Source organism: Miniopterus natalensis, chromosome 2, assembly GCF_054644295.1.
Source record: "Miniopterus natalensis isolate mMinNat1 chromosome 2, mMinNat1.hap1, whole genome shotgun sequence".
In the NCBI taxonomy this organism is placed as follows: Eukaryota; Metazoa; Chordata; class Mammalia; order Chiroptera; family Miniopteridae; genus Miniopterus; species Miniopterus natalensis.
The window spans coordinates 74,096,061-74,118,561 of NC_142082.1; the positions used below are offsets into that span (position 1 = coordinate 74,096,061).

The 22,501-nt window shown below is 35.7% G+C and overlaps 1 protein-coding gene across 1 annotated transcript in view; it reads left to right on the forward strand.

Moving 5' to 3' along the window:
- COG3 (component of oligomeric golgi complex 3) overlaps positions 1-22,501 on the forward strand; it is a 77,816-nt gene that overhangs the window by 9,742 nt on the left and 45,573 nt on the right. The window contains exons 2-13 of the mRNA XM_016205440.2: positions 6,215-6,361; positions 8,349-8,410; positions 9,468-9,633; positions 10,520-10,594; positions 11,848-11,940; positions 12,524-12,649; positions 13,940-14,020; positions 15,931-15,974; positions 17,504-17,630; positions 18,228-18,319; positions 19,625-19,764; positions 21,441-21,601. Coding sequence (XP_016060926.1) covers positions 6,215-6,361; positions 8,349-8,410; positions 9,468-9,633; positions 10,520-10,594; positions 11,848-11,940; positions 12,524-12,649; positions 13,940-14,020; positions 15,931-15,974; positions 17,504-17,630; positions 18,228-18,319; positions 19,625-19,764; positions 21,441-21,601 — 1,314 coding nt within the window. The remainder of the gene's footprint in view (positions 1-6,214; positions 6,362-8,348; positions 8,411-9,467; positions 9,634-10,519; positions 10,595-11,847; positions 11,941-12,523; positions 12,650-13,939; positions 14,021-15,930; positions 15,975-17,503; positions 17,631-18,227; positions 18,320-19,624; positions 19,765-21,440; positions 21,602-22,501) is intronic.

The following is a 22,501-nucleotide window of genomic DNA, read 5'->3' on the forward strand; positions in this document are numbered from 1 at the left end:
GTGGGCCTGTTATAGTTTAATGATAATTAGAGAGTTATGAGTTTAAAGTAAGTAAATTTCACTTTTTCCCTTATACTCTGTTGAAAGACCATGGAAAATGCTACATTATTAAAATTTTTTTTTTAATCCTCACCCGAGGATATTTTTTCCATTGCTTTTCAGAGAGTGGAATGGAGAGAGATACACTAGTGTGAGAAAGACACATCGATTGGTTGCTTCCCACACATGCCCCAACTGGGGCTGGGGATAGAGCCTGCAACCTAGGTATGTGCCCTTGGCCAAAATCAAACCTGGGACCCTTCAGCCCATGGACCGACACTCTAACCACTGAGCAAAACTGACTAGGGCAGACATTGCTACATATTAAATGAAAAAGGCAAGATGTGTATAGTGTTCTGTTATTTGGTTTACAAAAAGGTATACTTCCTTTGTATATGCCTAGGTTATCTTAGGAATGATTAATGAGAAACTAGTAGCATTGATAGCCTCTGAGGAGGGAACTGGATGGTTGGGGAATGGGGTCCATCTGAAAGAGACTTTTCACTGAGTATTCTTTGAATTTTGTGTCATGTGAATTTATTACCTATTTAAATTAATAAGTTTAAAAGGAGTGCTCTGTACATTACAAATAATTCTGAAACAAGAGAAACTTTACTTTTTTTTTTTTAAACATATCTTTATTGATTTCAAAGAGAGGAAAGGAGGGAGAGAGAGATAGAAACATCAGTGATGAGAGAATCATTGATCGGCTGCAGCCCACAACCTGGGCATGTGCCCTGACTGGGAATCGAACCCCGATCTCCTGGATCCTAGGTCGATGGACACTCAACTGCTGAGCCACACCTGGCTGGGCGAGAAACTTTACTTTTTATCTGTAATTTGTTATATGGTATGAGGTAATACGAGAATTAAGTGGTATAAGGCCTCATGAACTGTGATAGGAGAATATGATTATTACATTACTTTTTCATTTTGTAAAACTATGTGGTATCACAGCCAGAGTTTTGAAATTGATCTGCATTGCTTTTAAGATACATTTATAATATTTTTTTCTCAAAATAAATTGAATTAAAGATAGGTATGGGTCTAGGTGGTATTGCAGGACTGAATTTTGCAAGGTCCTTTGTATATTTTCAATATTTTAAGTGATTGATCTAGGTTTATAACATATTTCTTTAATCATAGTCTACCTTTAAATATTATACTATTTTATGTATAAGAACCTTACAACAGTATGCTCCCAGTTCTTCCTCTTTTTTGTGCCATTGTTGACATACGTATGCTATAACGCATCGATACATTGCTATTATTTTTGCTCTTAACATTTATCTTTCTGAATGATTAAAAATAAAGAAAAATAGTTATATTTACCTTTATTTTAACCATTTCTGGAGCTCTTCAGTTTTTTTCCTTTTTTCTTTTTTTTGTAGACCCAGGTTTCCATCTGGTATTATATTCCATCTCTGTAAAACTTCCTTTAACATTTCTTCTACTACAGGTCTGCAGAAAATGCATTCTCTCAGATTCGTTTAAAAAGGTTTTATTTCTCTTTCCTTTAAAAAAGACATTTCACTAGGTAAAGAATTATGAATTGACAGGTTTTTTTGTTTTATTACTTAAAAGATGTTGCTTTGTTGTCTTCTGATAAGTCTGCTATGATTCTTATTTTTATTCCTCTGAATATAATGTGTCTTTATCCTCTGACTGCCTTCAGGATTTTCTCTTTAATTTTGGTTTTCAGGAGTTTAAATATGATGTGTGTAGATGTATGTGTGTGTGTATATGCATTCTGCTTGGGATTCTCTGAGCTCCTTAGAACTGTAATTTGTTGTCTTTCATTATTTTTGGAAAATTCTCAACTGTTATCTCCTTTAATATTTTTTCTACCCTTTTCTCTTTCTCTTTGTTTTGGGATTCAAATTACACATACATTAGATCACTCGACATCATCCACAGTTCTTAGATGTTGTGTTCAGTTTTTATTCTTCTTCTCTGTTTCCTCTTTATGGGTTATTTTTATTGACCTATCTTCTAGTTTACCGATTCCTTAGCTGTGTTGAGTGTTGTACTGTAGGTGCTCCAGCGCAGGGAGTACCACACTGTTCTTTGCTAGTCCGAAAAAACCAAGTGGGGTGCCAGAGGGAAAAGACATAGCCTTTATTACATCTGGGGAAGACCTGATGGCAGCCCATTGGGTGAATTTCCACACGTGGCCAGGGTCAAGCAAGGGATTATCTAACAGCTAGCAGAGGGGAGGGAGGTAGGAGCTATGCTGGGAACGGCTTGCTTGCCAAGGCCAAACAGAGGGTATTTTAAATATATTTTATACCAGAGCCTTTATAACTAACATATTAGTTACCTATTAGTAACATTAGGTAGGGCTATTTTTAATTTATTATCTGATAGTGCCAGTATCCCGATCATCTCTGATTCTCGCTCTGTTGAGTGCTTTGTCTCTTGACAATGATTTCTTCTCCTTGCCCTTGCTTTTTAATGTAATTTTGAGTAAATACTGGACATTTTGTTCAGGACCGTAGAGAATGAGGAAAATAGTATTAACGCCTGGAAATAAGAACACCTCTTCTCTTAGGTTGTTAGTGTGGGAAGTTGAATCAATCTAGTCAGGAGTTCAGCTAGGTTGAGGTTTTGTTGTTGTTCTGGTTATCTTTAATTTACATTTGGCTTCAAATTTCTCTAGTGTTAACTTTTGCTTAACATTGGGGCTGGGTTTCTGCAGGGTTTTCTTTTTTTCTTTATCTTTATTGTTGAAAGTATTACAGATGTCCCCTTTTTTCCTCATTGACCCTTTCCACCCCACACCCACTACCTGCCCCAGGCCTTCACCACTCGGTGGGGGTTATGCATATATGCATATAAATTCTTGGTTAATGTCTCCCCACCCTCCCACCCCCTCCACCTTCCCTCTGAGATTCGTCAGCCATGCTTCTATGTCACTGAATCTATTTTGTTCATCAGTTTATTATGTTCTTTTTTCTTTTTTTTTAAAAAAATATCTTTATCGATTTCAGAGAGAGGAAGGGCGAGAGAGAGAGAGAAACATCAATGATGAGAGCCGTCATTGATCGGCTGCTTCCAGCATGCCCCTGACTGGGCATGTGCCCAGTTGAATTGAGTCTCCTGGATCCTAGCTCCGACGCTCAACCGCCGAGCCATGCACGGCTGGGCTATTATGTTCTTTAGAGTCCACCTATAAGTGAGATCAATAAGCCAGGCAGAGAAAGACAAAATATCCCATGATCTGCAGGATTTTCTTAACATTCCTCCTGTAACCGTCAGCTTTTGGTATGCTGTGTGCCTGTGTCTCAGAGGGGGTCTGTGCTTTGCTCTCTCATAGCGGTATGCTGGTACTTTTAGTCTCATAGTGAGTGTTAAGTGAGAGTTTTCTAGCATCCACATCTAGCCTCAGTGTGATGCATGTGCTTTGCTCCTGGGTCTTGGAGGTGGAGCTTTCTTACTGATTCTGCTCTCTGCTGGTTATAGGAGACTTCTATTGTAATAGGTCTTGGGTTGTTTCTTGCTTTTCCTCCAGGGTTAATGGTGTTTTCTTTTTCCCCAGTGGAAGTGTATCTTCCTCTGTGCCCTAGGGATGATAGGACTTGCTGCTCTTTTTTTCAGTTTCTTAAGACTTTTGTTCCACCGAGGAGAAGGGTCTAAGTGGGGCTTTGTTCCTCATTTTCCCACAGTCATCTCCTTTTCAAGGCCTGGGCCACCTGTTCTCAGTCTTTCTCATGAGCACCTGATGGAGGCCTGTGAAGAAAACCATGTGTGTGGGTGCTAAGTCCCCTTGTGTTTGTGGCTTTCAGGGATTCAATACTTACACCCTAGCCTTTTATAATTTGTTAGAAATTTTAGCTGAATTCTTACTTACTTGTATGGTGCTTGTTATTTCTTTTTCCATGATCTGCCACAGGTGAGCCAGTGCTCACATTCTGTCTCTCTCTGGAGGTGCCCATCTCACACAGATTTTAAGCTACTTGGATACTCTGTAATCTCAGCTCGCTGATGGATTAGTTATGATTTTGTAGGTTATTTGTCTTTTTAAAAATTTATTATGGTGCAAGCAACACTCTGTCCAGTTTTCTTGATCTTAGCCTAGCCTCCATCTGTTTTCTGGTATATTTTTCAAATCTGGGCCTAATCAATGTCTCACATTCCCTGTTGCCCCTTAGGTATTTGTGTAAACGGTGCTGACAGAATTTTGTCATGATCTGTTTAGAGATAAATTTTACCAGTAATAAAATGTAATTTTGTAAAGATAGGCTACGGACTTTTCTATGCCCAAGAAGCAGTATAGATTCAGATTTATAAATTTACTTTGTTGCTGCTAATAAATAGGAATAATAATATGATAAATAGCAATAGGTCACATTTATTGTGTTTACTATGTGGCAGCCATTATGCTAAGTACATGTAGCATTGTCTCTGATGTGTTTACCTCCCTCTCTCCAAGGAGACAGCTTGTTGTTGGTAATTGGGATGGTTGCACAGAGTGTGAGCAGATGCGACTTATCTCGGCACAGCTTCCTCTGTCCTCCACAACCCTTGCTGGTGACAGTTTAAACTCAAGATAGAGTCTCACTGGATTTGAGAAATTTAATTCTTACTGCCCCACAGTCCTTTTATACTCAAGGATTATATCACCATTCAGGAAGAGTTTACATGAACAAATTATGCCCTTAATCCAGCATACATCTAGCCCCTCTTGGCTCTTGAGTCAGACTCATTTATGGGGAGAAAGCAGATCGAGGAGCTTACCTGACACTTTTTTTTTGTCTGCAGCTTCCCAGCAGCCTTAGAAGCCTGTTTTCCCACACCTGTGTTTACTTTTTTTCACAATGCTCTTATGACATAGATGATGTAGATACTATTTTATAGTGAAGAAATTGAGGATTAGAAGCAGAAAGTGACTTGCCCGTTGTCACATAGCTTATAAATGAGCAGGAGCAAGGTTCAAATCAGGCTGTACTATAATGTTATTTACTGTGCAAGAAGATGTAACCTTACTTGAACCCAGGTACAAAAACCCCTATATTTAAAGAGTTGTATTTTTAAAAAATTCTCAGTCAAGGACATGCTTTTATTGATTTTTTTAGAGAGAGAGGAGTAGAGAGGGAGAGAGAGAGAGAAATAGCGATGTGAGAGTGAAACATTGATCAGTTGCCTCCCTCACATGCCCTGACTGGGGATCGAACCCGAAATCTGGGTATGTGTCCACCTTTCTGTGTATGGGACAACGCTCCAAGCAACTGAGCTATACCGGCCAGGGCTAAAGGGCTACTTTTAAATTAGTGATGGTGTATTTTGCATCTAGTTTATTTTAGCTTTAAAGAGAAAATACTGTCTTCAGATGAAATTTCTATATCTAGAAATATAGGAAGGCAATTTCCTAAGACCTTGGATCAAGATTTTATATTGCTGGACCTTAAATGTCATGCCCTAAGAGCTGAAAACTGGAATTGAAAGAAAACAATTAGGCCCTTTAACAACTTCCCCAGCATCCACACTCCCTTTCTGTTAGGTCTAAAAATAGCTGTTGGTATGACTACAGGTCAGTTAACACTGGACTGTCTTTAGTAGCAGTGGAGAACTACAGAGTATTGTAGATCTGATGGCATCAAAATGAGGCCTTGTAGGTGGGGCTCTTCTGAAACTGTTGGGACACTCTGAAATTCTGTTTAATTATAATTTCAAAATTTGTCAGCAGGCAGGTGAGGGTGAAGTGTGCTAGTGGTGGAAATATTAGAAGGAGTTAATATTTATTGGTACTTAATTCTTGGGTGTGATTTGTTTTCTGTTGGTTGGTGTTAATGAGGTTAGGCTTTTGGGTTAGATAATGGGGAGGGCAAGCTACTTTCAAAGGCACACAGGTTTTGCCTTGGGTGCTAGTTGACAGGAGGTTCAATTAAGAAAATATGTGTGGATTAGCACAGATTCACCACCAGTATTAGAAAGGTGATTCAAAAACCATACTTTACTAATGGCGGGATATCAGTGTCATGTTTACATTTTGAGACTAGCATTACTATAGAGAGAGCCTAGTTATAAATGTTAGCATTACATGGCATTTATTAACCTCAAATGATTTGATAGGAAACATTCATTTCTCTTTCAAAACAACTGAGGTGTAATACCAGTCTTGAGTTAAGAGAATTTTCAAGTTATTTAAATATCTTTGTGGCTCTTCTTTTTCAAGCTCCCAATTGAAGACTTGTGCAGTTTAACATCCCATTCGCTGCCCATTGCACAGACTTCAATAGTGCCTGAATCTACAGAAGACATTCTCTTGAATGGTTTCATTTCATTAGAAATGGAAGAAGAAAAAATAGAAACTGCACAGCAGGTGAGTCACAATATTGTTTCTAAGATGTTTGATTATTTATTTTAAATGTCTCGATAAGGGCTAATAAAAAAGGTCCTAATGAAAAGTTTTGAACATTTGAAACTATACAGGGTGGGACAGAAGTAGGTTTAGAGTTGTTCATATGGAAAATAATACAATAATTAATAAATAATAATACAAGAATTGTTTCTCATACTCACAACTGTAAACCTACTTTTGCCCCACCCTATAGTTAACAAAATCTTAGAACATTTTTGATTTTGTGTTAGTTGTGGCTATTAGGTATTTTCATTGAACCTTTTGCCCAATTATATTTGCAATACAGATAAAAATATGATATTTCAAGTTCAGATGTTGATAGATTATTATACTTATTAAGGTTTTAATATTTTATGCACTTCTGACTTTCCCCAGTGTATGTCTATCTATGTTATATCCCCCCCCCCCAGCATGCTGTTTGTGTGCACATGCATACACAGATACATACACATACCCTACCCTTCTCTGCCCATTGCTAGGTAATTTTTTTTAAAACCTAAATATTCTCTTATAGCTACTTTTGGTAATGTAGCCTCTGTAATCTTCTCTTGGTTTTTGCTTATTCCTGATTATAAACCTAAATGTACAATGGTTTCTTCTGCCACTTCCTTTGCTCCTCTTTCTGTCCTGTGAAGAATCAAAACTGAGGCATTTATGGAGTAAAATATAAAGCAAATGTTCTGAGTTGCATGTATAGTAAGTCAAGGGAAGCAGTGCTGCGAAGTGAGTCAGGCCCTGGATCTGAAAGTCACCTATGTCACTTACCATCCTATGAGCTTAGGAAAATTACTGTATCTTCTTAGGTCTTTCGTTTCCTTATGAGTAAACAATTATATACCTATGTCATAGGATTTTTGTGAGAATTAAATAAAATAATGCATGTAAATACAGTATATGGCAGGCACATAATCAGTGGTCAGTAAACGATAGCCAAGGTACTTGTCAAGCTTAGCATCATGAGAGATAAAGCATACTTTGACTTCAAATCCCACTTGTGGATTATAAAAGATAATCTTGCACCAGGTCTGTGAACTTATTTGGACTATTAAAAATTTTTTTCTGGATTAAGTTTGCACTCGTATATCTTTCTTTAAATTTAGAAAACTCTAACATATTGAGTTATAATTTATATACAGTAAAATGTAATCATTTTAATTGTACAGCTTGATGAGTTTTGAAAAGTGTCTATACCTGTGTAACTACCATTATGATCAAGATATAAAACATTTCCATTGGCCCAACAGTTCCCTCATGCTTGTTTAAGGTCAGCCTCCCCCATCTCTTTTTAATAATAGATATTTTCATAATACAGGTTCATAATTCAAACCTAGTTTTAGCCGATATGAGTCTATGTTCTTAAACCAGTCTGCTGTATTATTTATGAGTTTATATTCTCATATTTGCTCAAAGCCCAATGTTACCTACTCAAATTTGGCAAACTAGCAAATAGGCTTTAGGTTCTCAGGAAGAAATATTTCTTATGTATTATATCTTTAATACTCTTTTTAAGTTAACTCTGAAAATGGCCCATTCCCCCTCCTTTTTATTGAATTTATTGGGGTAATACTTGTTAACAAAATTATACAGGTTTCAGGTGCACAGTTCCATAACACATCAGCTGTGCACTGTGTTTACCACCCCAAGTCGTCTGTCCATCACCATTTATCTCCCATATATCCTCCTCCATCTCCCCCCACTCCTCCCTCTCCCTGGCAATCACCACACTGTTGTCGGTGGGCCCATTGTTTTTAATATCCTTTGCTTTTACTAGCATGTAGATATTGACTATGCAGTTAGATTGTCTCCTAGTTTAAAACCAGTTATTAATGTCTGAGCCCCAAACAATAAGAATTAGTGTTAGCCTTTTGACTTGCTGTTTAGCGTGTAGCCACTTTTCATTTTGTCTATTTTAGTTTTGTTGACAGTATAATATTCTTTATTTTTCCAGTTTTTCTCATGGTTTGCAAAGCTACAAACTCAGATGGATCAGGATGAAGAAACTAAATATAGGTATGTGACTCTTGCATTTGTTGGCTATCCTAATTTTTAGTCACAGTCATCTGAAGCATCTTCTAATCTGTGTCTCTACACAAAATTAAGGTACAAGGAAAACTCCAACAGCAATATTTCCTTTAAAAATAGCCAGGGAGAGGATTTGGGTCAACCGGTATTAGAAATTGTGTAATTAAAAAAAAGTTACATTGTAATTAATAAGTTAGGGGGTGCAGATACTGGTTTTTTAGATAACTCTAGAAAGGTTTGTGTTCAAGTGGAAATTTTACAGGAACTCTAAGAGGTGTTTGTTGCCTTTCTTCAGAAGGAGAGACCCAAGAGACTTTATGGATGGCCAGCCACCTAGCTTCTAGGGTGTAACTATGTTGTTCTCTTTGTGTATAATTGATAGCATGGGAGAAATGGTAGTGTATAGTTTCTGGCTGATTTGGGGACCATGGCTTGAGCATTTGCATTTATTAAGTAACTGTAATTGCTAAGCATTATGTTAGGCTCCTTGATGTATGATTCCATTTAATCTTTATAGTAGCTCTGTGAGGAAAGGTAATATTATTATCATTTTACAAATAAGCAGACTGAGGCCTGAAAATATTAAGTAACTTGCCTAATGTCATGGAGACTTGGGCAGAGCTGGGATTTGGACTTAGGTCTTCTAATTCTGAGTCCACAATTATTCCCATCACATCACACTATCTTTGAAAGGTGGAAGTGACTTGAAGGATTGACCTACTTGGTACCTTGGGATGGCCCTTGTGTCCCAGACTTTGAAAGTTAAGCTGGTGATTATTGCCTTACATGTGAAAAGCCAGTTTATGGCTTCATGGCTGATTCCCTTTGTTGTTACTTTTAGTTTCAGTAGTTTTCCTTCTTAAGTATTAAAACAGTTTGTAACATAGCTTTTGGTACATTTCTGAAAATAATGAACTGTAGTGAATAGGCCTGACTTTACTCCTGAAATTCAAGCGTTTGGGGAAAAGTAAGACTTTGTTGTTTATTTTCTATGCTTATTGGGGGAAAATATTATTTCCAATCCCCTTTTGGTTCTGTTTTCTAGACAGATGAGGGATTACTTGTCTGGGTTTCAGGAGCAGTGTGATGCTATATTGAATGATGTAAACAATGCTCTTCAGCATCTGGAATCATTGCAGAAACAGTATCTTTTTGTGTCCAATAAGACAGGAACCCTACATGAAGCCTGTGAACAACTCCTAAAAGAACAGGTAATTTGGAGTAGGAGAGAGGGTCAGTGATTATATTTACTATTTAATTTTAAAATAGATGACTACTGTTTAATTCTAGTTTCCTTAGTTTCTCCAGCTGTATATTTTTTTTAATCTTCACCTGAGGATACTTTTCCCATTGATTTCTAGAGAGAGTGGAAGAGAGGGAAGGGTGGGGGGGGAAGAGAAATATCAACTTGAGAGAGACAATTGATTGCCTCCCACATGTGCCCCCATCAGGGACGGGGAACCGGCAACTGAGGTATGTGCCCTTAACCAGGAATTGAACCTGTGATCCTTTGGTCTGAGGGCAGACGCTCTAACCACTGAGCACACCGGCCAAGCCTCTCATATTGAACACTACTCTGTATGAAGCCCTGTGCTGAGCATGCAAAATATTACATTGACAGCCTTCTTTCATTTTAAATAAGCTTATGTGAATGGGGCAAGGACAAGCTTTCCTGTATTTTGAGCTGTTAGGTCTCAGTATAATCTCAGAGTGAAGAGGATATAGTAGTTTGCTCCTTTTGCTCTTTATCATGGATGCTTTTGAAACAAGCATAGCGATTGTGGTAATGGTGAGGTTTAAGAAAAGATGAACTGATGTAGGTTGTGCTTAAACTGTGACTTAAAGATAGACTATTTTCGTTACTATGATTATATCAGAGTTTTCTCTATGTGTGTTGTTTTTAAAAAGGCAATTATTTATTATTTTGTAAGATGATAGATAATTTACTGTGATAATCGTCACTTATTTCAGTCCATGATGATAAAAATCTCTGAGCATTATTCTGAAATTTTATATCAATTCAGTGTAATTTTGAGACTGGAATGTTGATTTTTATGTTGTCATAATAACTGATTTTTCTCTTTTATAAAATGCAAGTCGGAACTTGTTGATCTGGCTGAAAACATTCAACAAAAGCTTTCCTATTTTAATGAATTGGAAACTATTAACACAGTAAGCATTTTTTTTACTTTTTGTAAAGTTAGTGACTTTATATTTCCCTTTCTGAGTATGATATTAAACCTATAAATTGGCTGGAGTGATATTCTAACTTAATAGTTTGCTTGCTGAAAGTATTCCTATTTGTGGCCAATGGACATACCATTACCAGTTCAAATTTTTTCAAATATGATTTAAGTAATAGTTTTGTTTAAATTATATTATTGTTAATAAATCTCTTTGTTGGTTACCTCTTATAGTATCTTATTTGTAAGCTGTGAAGAAGATTATAAGAAGAAATATTAAATTTTAAATCTTGCTGTGCTTGAACTACAATAATAAAAATTTAAAAAAAAACTAATTTCATATTTAGTGTGAGGAAAAGTATAGTCATCATAATGCATACTTGTATCCCAAAGTAATAGTCTCAATAAAGACTGTGGTGTAAATGATATTTCTGGTTCATAAATTAATCATAACTATATGTACATCATGTTATTAAAATATTAAATTAATCATAATTATAATTTACTAAAGAAATAGAAGTAAACCTAGTGGCCAGTTAACAATGGAATGCAATGGGAAATAGATCATTGCCAAGCTATTTGTATATTGAGATAAGAAATAATTGGCTGGTTTTACTTATATTTTATACATATTATATTTATATTATATTTTTATATTAAATATTGTATATTATATTACTTTATATTTTAGTATATAATCTTATATATTAAGTGTTAAATTTCATGCTCATATATTACCTATATTTATGCTTATATTAGTATTATTACTTATATGCTTACTTATATTTTACTTCTATGTGTTATATTTTACTTTCATAGTATGACTGCTAAACAGAGTATGACTGATTACTAGTTAATCCTTTAACCTTGGGAAAATAGCCAGTGTTTGAAAATAGAAAATTTATGTATGTTGTAAAGTACTAGTAAATGGGAAGTTTAGGTACTTGATGAGTTATTTTAATATAACGTTGTTCAATGAAATAATAAAATATTTGCCAATTCATCAAGAGCTCCATTAAAGCTCATTAGGAATGAACTGAATTCAATCACTATTCTTTTTTAGCTGTCCTTTATTGTTACACATGGGCTAATTTGAGGATATTTTTGTCACTCAAGATGTAAAGATATTAGTATAACTGTGTTATATATCCTAAAGGGAGATATGCTAATTCTTATACATAATTATCATTTTTTACCAGTATACTTTTTATAAATTAATATTTTTTTTCTTTTCCCTTAAAGAAATTGAATTCCCCTACATTGTCTGTGAATAGTGAAGGATTTATACCTATGCTGGCCAAGTTAGATGATTGTATAACATATATCTCATCCCATGTAAGTCATGTATTTCTGTATGTTTTTAAAGAAACCTTAACATCCCTATTAATTTGCTTCTTAGACTGTAAAATAATTATTTCTTATGAAGGGAAAAATATATCTCTAGTGTACTTGAAGAAAAACTGTGGTAAAATCTTAGTCATTGCTGATAGTGAAATAAAAAGTACTTTCAGCTGCTGAGGCAGCCCCTGGAGTAGAATGAGGTCCTGACTGACACAACTTTGTCCCACCTAAAAGGATGAGTGAATTTTAGGCTATTGAATTCCTGTTGTGCTAGGTATTATTCCTCAAGGATTTTTAGCTGCATTTATTTCCCCCAACTCATATTCTTTTCCATTTGAGCCTGACATATTAGCCTTGAAGTCAAGTATTTATTGAGCCCCTACTTTGTTCCAGGCACAGGGAACTTGGCTGTGACCAAGATAATCACAGTATTTGTCTTCATGGAACTTTCAGTCTGCATAAGATCTTTTGAATTTTATATTTAGCTTTACTAAAGGACATTTTGGTTTTCATTGAAAGTTTGCTTTGTCAATGTTTGTTTCGAAACTCTTTGTTAATCTTTCCTTTTTCTTTACAGCCAAATTTTAAAGATTATCCTGTATATTTACTGAAGTTTAAGCAATGTCTTTCTAAAGCTTTGCACCTCATGAAGACATACACTGTGAACATACTACAGAACCTCACAAATCAGTTATTAAAAAGGGTGAGTTAACTGGTGAGGTTTTTGGTTTGCTTGCTTTGTTTTTTTATTCATTTATCTTCTGTAATCTTAGCCTGAGAGTAGTACTTAGTAAATCCCAAATTTTTTTTACCTTTTGTTAAATAAGAATATGCATTGCAGTTTTATTTATAATAGGAAAAGTGGTTGTATTGTATCTGTCCATCAAAGTCTTATTTTTCAAAGAATGTGTAACTATGGGAACTATTCGATTCTAATGAAATAATATCAGATTCAAACTGTTTGTCACTTAAAACATTTTCTTATATTTTTATGAAAATACTGGAAGGAGATACACTGAAATAATAAAAGTGGTTCTGTCTGAGTGGTGAGATTACATATGATGGGTAATTTGAAATTTTTTCTTTACATGTGGTGAATAATTAAGTTTTCTATGCAGAGCAAATATATTTTCATTGAGCACCTCCTAAATGCTTTGCATTGCACTAGGAATTATACATTAGTGAAAAGGAGCTAGCAAGGTCCCTGCCCTCATGGATCTTATTATATTCAGGATAAATAATCAGTAAAGAAGGAAACAAATCAGTCATTTGCATATTGTAGTAGATGCTAGGTGGGAAATTAGAGTGTTAGGTTAGAAAATAAGAGTGGAACTTGCTAGGATGGTCATTGAGCACATTTCTTTGCTAAGAAAATAAAACCATAAAGATTATACATTTTATTTTTTAAGTTTTTCTAAACAACATTGAATATCTTCTGAGCTTCAGTTCAAAGCCACTGATTTTTGGGTTGCATTTTTACTGTTCACATTGCTCTTGGCTGACATAACAGTCAGACTATATAATTTTTCTATTTTGTAAAACTTTTAATAAGTTTAGGAAACTAATACCTAATAAGTACTACTACCTACTATGTATAGTGCTTTACTATTGAGCCACGTAATAACTTTATGAGTATAGGTTATCACCTTTAAATGGACGCTTGGAATCTCAGAGAGGTTAAGTAATTTGGTCAATGTCTTACTCTCAGTAAATGACTGAGCATGAAGCTGAATTCAGGCCTGTTTACCTCCAAAATTCATGTAACATGGGATAAGTTTTAATGATAAGAGGTGAGAGATGACAGTTCTTCATAATTATTTCTCATTTGTAGCAACATAATAATATTAATCTCTCTTTGAGATTTTTCTCTCTAAGCTTTTGGTTGGTGTGTAGGCCAAGCAGTAGTTATTTGAAATGGTGTGCAGCACATTTTCTGAATACTTATTTGTTTGCTAATTATCTTCCTTCCCTATCCTCCCCCATGTTTCTTTAGGATCCTTCATCTGTACCTAATGCAGACAACGCCTTCACACTATTTTATGTGAAATTTCGAACTGCTGCCCCCAAAGTCAGAGTAAGTCTGTTGACATAAGTAGAATATTGCTATGAAATTTATTTAGCCAGCCCCTTTGAAGTACTATTATATGTTAGGCCCTTTGCTTATACCAGGAAAATGAACATGAGTGAAAGAAAGTTAGGCATTGTCCTTCCACATTACATTACATTATCTCAGAGGCACCTTAAGACCACCGAGCAGGAAACGCCCTCTAAGATGCTTAGGGAATGTTTCTAGATGAAGGAGATAATTGAGCTTAAATGACTCAGATTTATAGTGGACTTGAGGGGATTGATTACTTATAGAAAATACAAATGGTTAATAAATATGAACTCATGTTTAGCTTCAGTGGAGAATACATTCAATTTAAGGTTAGGTGGCATTTTTTTGTCTGTTAGAAACTGGGAGATCAAGGTGTAATAGTGCTGCTTTTTTTTTTTTTTTTTTTTTTTTTTAAATATATCTTTATTGATTTCAGAGAGAGGAAAGGAGAGGGAGAGATAGAAACATCAACGATGAGAGAGTCATTGATCGAGCCCACAACTTGGGCATGTGCCCTGACTGGGATTCTAACCCCGATCGCCTGGATCCTAGGTCGACGCTCAACCACTGAGCCACGCCCGGCCGGGCTGTAATAGTGCTTTTGAGGATTTAGTGAGACAGGCAATACTGCTGATAGGGATGTGAAGCAATTTCTTTCTCAAAAACATTTTAGGAGTATGAATCAGAAGCCTATAAAAATATTTATCTCTTATGACCCAGTGTTGGAGGTTCCCAACTGGGAAGTAGGTAACTGTTATTATACCAGCTTTATATGATAGAAAGTGGAATCTCAGAGAAGTGAACCAGCTCTCCTGGGCTCAAAACAGCTATTGGGAAGCTGGCAATCACACCCTCCAGTTTTTCTCTAGGCCCAGAGGTCTTAACCACTGGGCTATTATTCTTAAGAAACAGCCAAGATGCCCGGCTGGGTGTGGCTCAGTGGTTGATCATTGACCTAGGATCCAGGAGATGGCAGTTCAATTCCCAGTCAGGGCACATGCCCGGGTTGCAGCCTCAATCACCAGTAGGGGCCATGCAGGAGGCAGCAGATCAATGACTCTCATCATTGATGTTTCTCTCTCTCTCTCTCTCCCTCTCCCTTCCTTTCTCTGAAATCAATAAAGATATATTAAAAAAAAGAAAAAAAAAGAAACAGCCAAGATGCCCAAGAGTAGAAGAATGGTTGATTTATGGTACATCTACCCAAGGGGATATTATGTAGTTATTTAAACAAATGTTTTAAATAATATTTATAATGATGATTCATTGAGTGTTTCCTAGGTACCCAGGCATTATGCTAAGGCTTTATATTTTCATCTGACATCGAGCATTATTTAATAATAGGAAAATCTTTTGAAATGTTAATTTTTCAAAAACAGATTATAAAGATGAATATGTAATATAATTTCCAGTTTTGTGTAAAAATTAAAATATAGCCCTGATTGATGTGGCTCAATGATTGTAGCACTGGCCTGCATACTGAAGCGTCAAGGGTACATATCTGGGTTGCAAGTTCGATCCTGGGCCCCAGTTGGGGTGGGGGGGAGGCAATCAATTGATGTGTCTCTCCCACATCGATGTTTCTCTCTCTCTCTCTCTCTCCCCTCCCTCCCTTCCATGCTCTCTAAAAAACAATGGGAAAAAATATCCTCAGGTGAGGATTAACAACAACAACAGAAAAAAATATATAGTAACTATATAGTGTGTACAAAAAAACTGAAAGAATATTCTAAAATATTAACTGATTATTTTGTGGTATTAAATATTTTTATATTTCAAATTCTTTGTATTTACAGATTTTTCTAATAGCATATGTTATAATCAGAAAGTAGTTAAGAGTCCATAACTAAAATAGATGGATTTTTAATTTTTTTTTTATTCTGCAGACTCTTATTGAACAAATAGAACAGCGATCTGAAAAAACACCTGAGTGAGTACCTAGAATTTCTTTAGTTTCCACATTACCTTCTTGAAGTACATTTCCCCCACCTATTATGTCCGAGATATTTTCTGAGCAATTACCTTGCATGCTATGCAAGCTTCTTCTTATAGTATATGACTTATTTTGGGGAGCAAGGTTATAGACCTGATGTAGTGAGTGTGCAAGTCATCTCTCTCTGTTTGTTTGCTTATTTACTTATTTTTACTGAGGAGTAATGACATGCAACTTACTAGTTTCAGGCATACAATGTAGTGATTCAATATGATCACCACTGTAAGTCTAGTTAATATCCATTACCATGCTTAGTTACAAAATTATATTTTTCTTGTGATGAGAACTTTTAAGATTTACTCTCAGCAACTTTCAAATATGCAATGTAGGTAGTATCATTAACTATAACTGCCATGCTGTACATTTCAGCAAGGCATTTCTTTTTTCCTATAGCAGGATTTTCTTTTCGTTTGGGTAGATGTAAGATGTCTACCCTTGGAAGATAAATCTTTCATTAAAAAATAAAGGCTTAGCCCTGGCTGGTTTGGCTCAGTGCTTAGGGCGTCAGCCTTTGACTGAAGGGTCCCAGGTTCGATTCCCCGTCAAGGGCACGTACCTGGGTTGCAGGCTCCATTCCTGATCCAGGTTGGGGCGCATGCGGGAGGCAACCAGTAGATGTGTCTCTCTCACGTTGATGTTTCTGTCTCTCTCTTTCTCCCTCCCACTCTCTGAAAAGCAAGGGAAAAAATATCCTTGGGAGAGAATTAAAAAAAAAAAAAAATAGCCTGGCTGGCATGGCTCAGTGGTTGAGTATCAGCCTATGATCCAGGAGATCGAGGTTCGATACCTTGTTAGGGCACATGCCTGGGTTGTGAGCTCTGTCCCCAGTGGGGGGCCTGCAGGAGGCAGCCAATCAATGACTCTTTCATCACTGATTTTTTTTATCTCTTCCTTTCCCTTCCTCTCTCTGAAATCAGTAAAGACATATTTAAAATAAATAAATAAGTAAATAAATAAATAAAGGTTTAAACTCCAAAGTTAGAGAATTTGGCACTGCGGTTTATTATGTGTGTGTTTTTGTGGTGGTTGTTTTTTAATCCTCACCTGAGGGTATTTTTTTCCATTGCTTTTCAGAGAGAGTGCAAGGGAGGGAGGGAGGGGAAGAGAACAGGAGAGAGAAAGGGAAACATCGATGTGAGAGAGACATACCCACTGGCTGCCTCCCGCACGTGTCTGGACTGGGGCTGGTGATCGAGCCTACAACCCAGGCACGCGCCCTTGGCTGGGAATGGAATCTGGGACTCTGCAGTCCGTGGGCTGACACTCTAGCCACTGAGCCAAGCTGGCTAGGGCTAGTGTGTCTTTTTATATGCATACATAAACATTTTTAATATTTAATGTGGGCAAATGAGAGGTGATCATATAGCTTTAGAGATTTGGCAACCTATGCTGGGACTTAAGATCAGATATAATTTACATATCTGAAATCATAAGTTTATACTCTCATCTCATTTGCTTTTCATCAGATACCAACAACTGCTAAACGACATCCACCAGTGTTACCTTGATCAGCGGGAGCTCCTTTTGGGCCCTAGTATTACTCGTACTGTAACAGAGTTAACCAGCCAGAATAACAGAGATCATTGTGCCTTGGTAAGTTTCTGCTTGTTTTGGTTTAATGTTAAACCTTCCTCTGAAATATTTTGATAACCTAGAAGCTGTATTTGGCTAAATAAGTTTTAGTTTCCATATCAACAAACTTAAATAATTTTTCTTTCAGTTATGACAAATCTATTTTAGTAATTAGCATTTTGGCAAAAGAATCTCCTTTTGATCTATTTTTTGAGGTATGATGATTCACAAACATGTATTGTTCCTTGAAAGATGAAGTTTCAAGGTTTGTGGATTTATCTTAGCTTTTGCTGCAGAAGTACTTCCTTATTTAGTGTGATTTTAATTTATGCTATAGAAAAATAAAGATTCTTTTTTTAACTACCCCCATTCAACTAGAAAAGGGATTTATTTTCCTTGTCAAAAGTTTAGACAATAATGCAGACAAAGAAAATAAAAATCACCATGTTCACATTATGCAGTAAACCATTGAAAACCAACCATTTTTTGTGCTTCAGTAAGTTGTTTTATGAATGTATATGCATAATCTCTTTCCAAATAAAATATTTGCTTGATTTCATGAATGCTAGAATTGTTGTGTGTCTTTAACTGTAGGTGGTGTATATTTGTTTCTTGCAGATTCGCAGTGGCTGTGCCTTTATGGTCCATGTGTGTCAGGATGAACACCAACTTTACAATGAATTTTTCACAAAACCAACATCAAAATTAGAGTAGGTAGTTTAACTTATTTTTAAGATTTAATTTGCTAATGATTATAATGACTTATTATAGGAGTATTCTTTTTTGTTGTTTTTGTTAAAAATATTACAGATGTCCCTTTTTCTCCCCAATGACTCATTCCATCCCGTCTCCCCCCCCCCCCCCGCCCCCAGCCCCTCTCCCCACCATTGTTTGTGTCCTTGAGTTGTGCATATATGCATATAAATTCTTTGGTTACTCTCTCCCCCTCTACCCACCTGCTCTCCTCCATCCTTTTGACATTCGTCAGTCTGATCTATGCTTCCATGTCATTGAATCTGTTCTGTTCATAGGAGTATTTTTAAGTTATATGCAGTGTTTTAACTTTTGTGGGTGTGTGAGTATTGTTGAGTGGGTCAATGTTTGTTTATTGTAAATACATGTGTAATTTAAAGGGCAACATGCTTTCGTATTGTTCATAATATAATTATGGAGACAGTATGGTATAATAAGTGAGAATCCTATATAGAGAACTAAGTCTTGGGATCTAGATCCCTTTATCTCCACCAAGTATAATAAGTCCTTCCAGTTGAAAAATTCTGTGATTCTAACTAACAAAAAACAGTTAAGAATACACACTATTTAATATCCTTTAAAATTTTTTTCTCAAAGTGTCTTTCAGATCCACTATTATTAACTTTCGTTTTCTTTTTATTGGCAATTTGGGCATTTATAAAGATTCCAAGACTATTACCCTTATAATGGGGAAGAGACAAATGTATCTTACCGTTTTGGTTGGGTTGATCACTTTTGATGAAATAAGGGATATAGAAGAATACTTTTGACAATATGAAGAATATAGACAACATAATTTTTTCTTTTCAAGTATTTTTGTCAAAATGCTTATATGTCAAGAGTACTTTGAGATTTGTTTATCTAAATCTGTAAGTGATCAAGAACTTAGCTTTCCTGGGGAAAATGTTGCCATTTGATTCACAGAAATGTAGAATATAGAAGGATAATTAAGTATACTGAAATACTTTTTATTGTTTTTGAAGGTACATATACAGAGTTATTACTGAAATAAATAAAAGTTGTAATAAATTGACATTTGGCTGGGGGCAGCTAATTTGAATTGATTACTGATTATTTATTGATTCTTGGCTTTTAAAACAACACTTTACAGAATTACTTTCAGCCTTTCACTCTTCATTATAAAATGTCCCCTATACTGTTTTCTAGTAGATTTTTACTATGTTTATTGGCTGGGAGAAATCAAAGATGCCTTTTAAACTGGAAAGATTGCTACTAAACCATGTTTTATTTCTTTATTTTAGTGAACTTTTGGAGAAACTGTGTGTGTCATTGTATGATGTCTTCAGGCCGTTGATCATTCATGTTATTCACTTAGAGACACTTTCGGAACTTTGTGGGATTCTTAAAAATGAGGTGCTTGAAGATCATGTACAGAACAATGGTAAATGATAAGTAGAAGTGATAATTTCAGAGGTCTTTTAAATTATATCTGTGGCTCAGTGAATTTGAAAAAGATCAACTTTTATTCCCCCCTATCCCACCACAGATTTAATATTTTTGAAACCTGGGTTGATGCCTCGTCTCTTTTTGAATCAAGATGCACCTTAATCTGTGACTACATGTGTAAATAAAATGGGGAAAGCATTTTATTTTATTTTATTTAAATTTTTAATAATATGTCTTTATTGATTTCGGAGAGAGGAAGGGAGAGGAAGAGAGAGAGAGACAGAAACATCAATGATGAGAGAGTCATTGATCAGCTGCCTCCTACACGCTCCCCACTGAGGATTGAGCCTGCAATCCCTGGCATGTGCCCTGACCGGGAATTGAACGGCGATCTCCTGGATAATAGGTGGATGCTCAACTGCTGAGCCGTGCCCGGCTGGGTCGGGAAAGCATTTTAAAATCTGGGCAAAATTAGTAATAAAATAATTATACTTACTTTTCTTTCTGGCATCTTGAAATTCAGAGAGAACAGATGATTAGTTATTTCTAGTACACTTACCAGAATACATAAAGAATTGACTATATTGTATACTCTTGATTAAAAAACAGGAATTATTTCAGCATACATACATAGTAATAATGTTTTTTGAAATGACAAAGAAAAGCAATTCCCTAAAACAGATTTGCTTTATCCATGTGATACACTCCTCAATATTTGATTTGATTGTCATAGAAAACAATTTTCCTGATGGTACTTAGGTACCTTTAAAAAATACCTTTCAAGTAATTATTTTACTGGCAGAAATGATTTGACTTTCCTTAGGAGATACTATAGGTTTGTTACTCTTCCAAAGTATCTTATTCTACTGCATTTAGTTTATTCAAAAACATACAGTTTCTCATTATTTTTGAACTTTTGTGTTTGAGCCAAGCTGATGACATAAGCTGGGGAGCAAGATCAAATGCTCCAGAGAATAACAGTTTTGCAGTTTCTTTTTTGCATTTGAAATTAAGGAGGGCATTTTCTCACATTTTAATGCTTCTGAATTAAAAATGATTTAAAAGAAATTAATGTGAATTTTTATGTGATTGTATAGTGTCTTCAACTCCCCAGTCATTAGAAAGCTGTTACTGAATTACTGATGTGTCTTAACATTGACAACATCTTAGAAATGAATAAATTCTATATAAAATCATATCTCTTTTTATTTTTTAATCAATTTTCTTTGTGAAAATATTAACAAGTCATTTAATATCTGTGGGACTCAATTTATTTGTAAAATGGGGATGATAACCCAGTTAATAAGCTGCCTTAGTTATCTCTCAGGATTTGTCTGAAGCTGTCTGAGATAACTTAAAAAGCACAAAGTACTTTAGAAGTCAGATTTTATTATTCATACATATTAATAATAGAAATAATTTCACAGAGCCCCAGGAAGAAGATGTAAGAGCGGAGTTATTTCCCAATTGTAAATTTGAGGAAATCGAAAGACATTTATTAAATTTTTCTAAGATCACTGAGTCTTACTGAAATAGAATACATATGCACTACAGTCCATGAAGCAAAAATGGTTCATACTGTTACTAGACAATTTAGTAATATATTTTCTTGTTAAAAGAAAGTATTTTTGTAAATCTAAAGGAATGGATGATTTTTTTTTTTTTAATCAGCTGAACAACTAGGGGCATTTGCAGCTGGAGTAAAGCAGATGTTGGAAGATGTACAAGAGCGGCTCGTCTATCGAACCCACATCTACATTCAGACTGATATCACTGGCTACAAGCCAGCTCCTGGAGATCTGGCATATCCTGATAAGTTAGTAATGATGGAGGTAGGTTCTCCTTACTGATCTTGTCCCCACCTCCTCATAACTTTTAAGTGATTTATACTAGTTAAAGTAGAATTTTTGTTTTTAATTCTTACTCAAAATGTAAAATCAAGATAAACTTGCCACAAAATCATAGGAAATAAAATGTAAAAAAATTGAATAGGAATAATTTGTTAGGTTGTCTCTCTTTCAAGTTGTATTTAATAAACATTCTATTCGTTTCTCTCCCCCTTCCAGGAAATATGTATTCCCTGGTTGCAAGTCTCATGGGGACCCTTAGAGTTTAGGAGCTGCGCGCCTGTTAGGCAAGAAGAAGGAGGGAAGGGAAAGGCATGGGAGTGCTCCCAGGAGGGAGAGTGCATCAGAAATATATTTGATTTTTATATGTTGATCTTGTATCTTGCAACCTTGCCAGACTAGCTTATTAGTTCTAATAGTTTTTTAGTGGATTCCTTAGGAATATATATGTCTCTCTGTTTGTGTGTATATATGATCATGTTGCCTATAAATACAGTTTTACTTTTTCCTTTCCAATCGTGATCCCTTTCATTTCTTTCTCTTTTCTAATTGCCCTGACTAGAACCTCCAGTACGATGTTGAATAGAAGTGGTGAGAACAGACATTCTTTTTAAAAATATATATATTTATTGATTTCAGAGAGAAGAAGGGAGAGGGAGAGAGATAGATAGAAACATCAGTGATGACAGAGAGCCATTGATTGATTGGCTGCCTCCTGCATGCCCCCAGCTGGGGATCCAGCCCTCAGCCTGGGCATGTGTCCTGACCAGGAATTGAACTGTGACCTAATGGTTCATAGGTTGATGCTCAACCACTGAGCCATGCCGGCTGGGTGAGAACAGACATTCTTATCCTATTCCTGATCTTAGGGGTAAAGCATTAGTT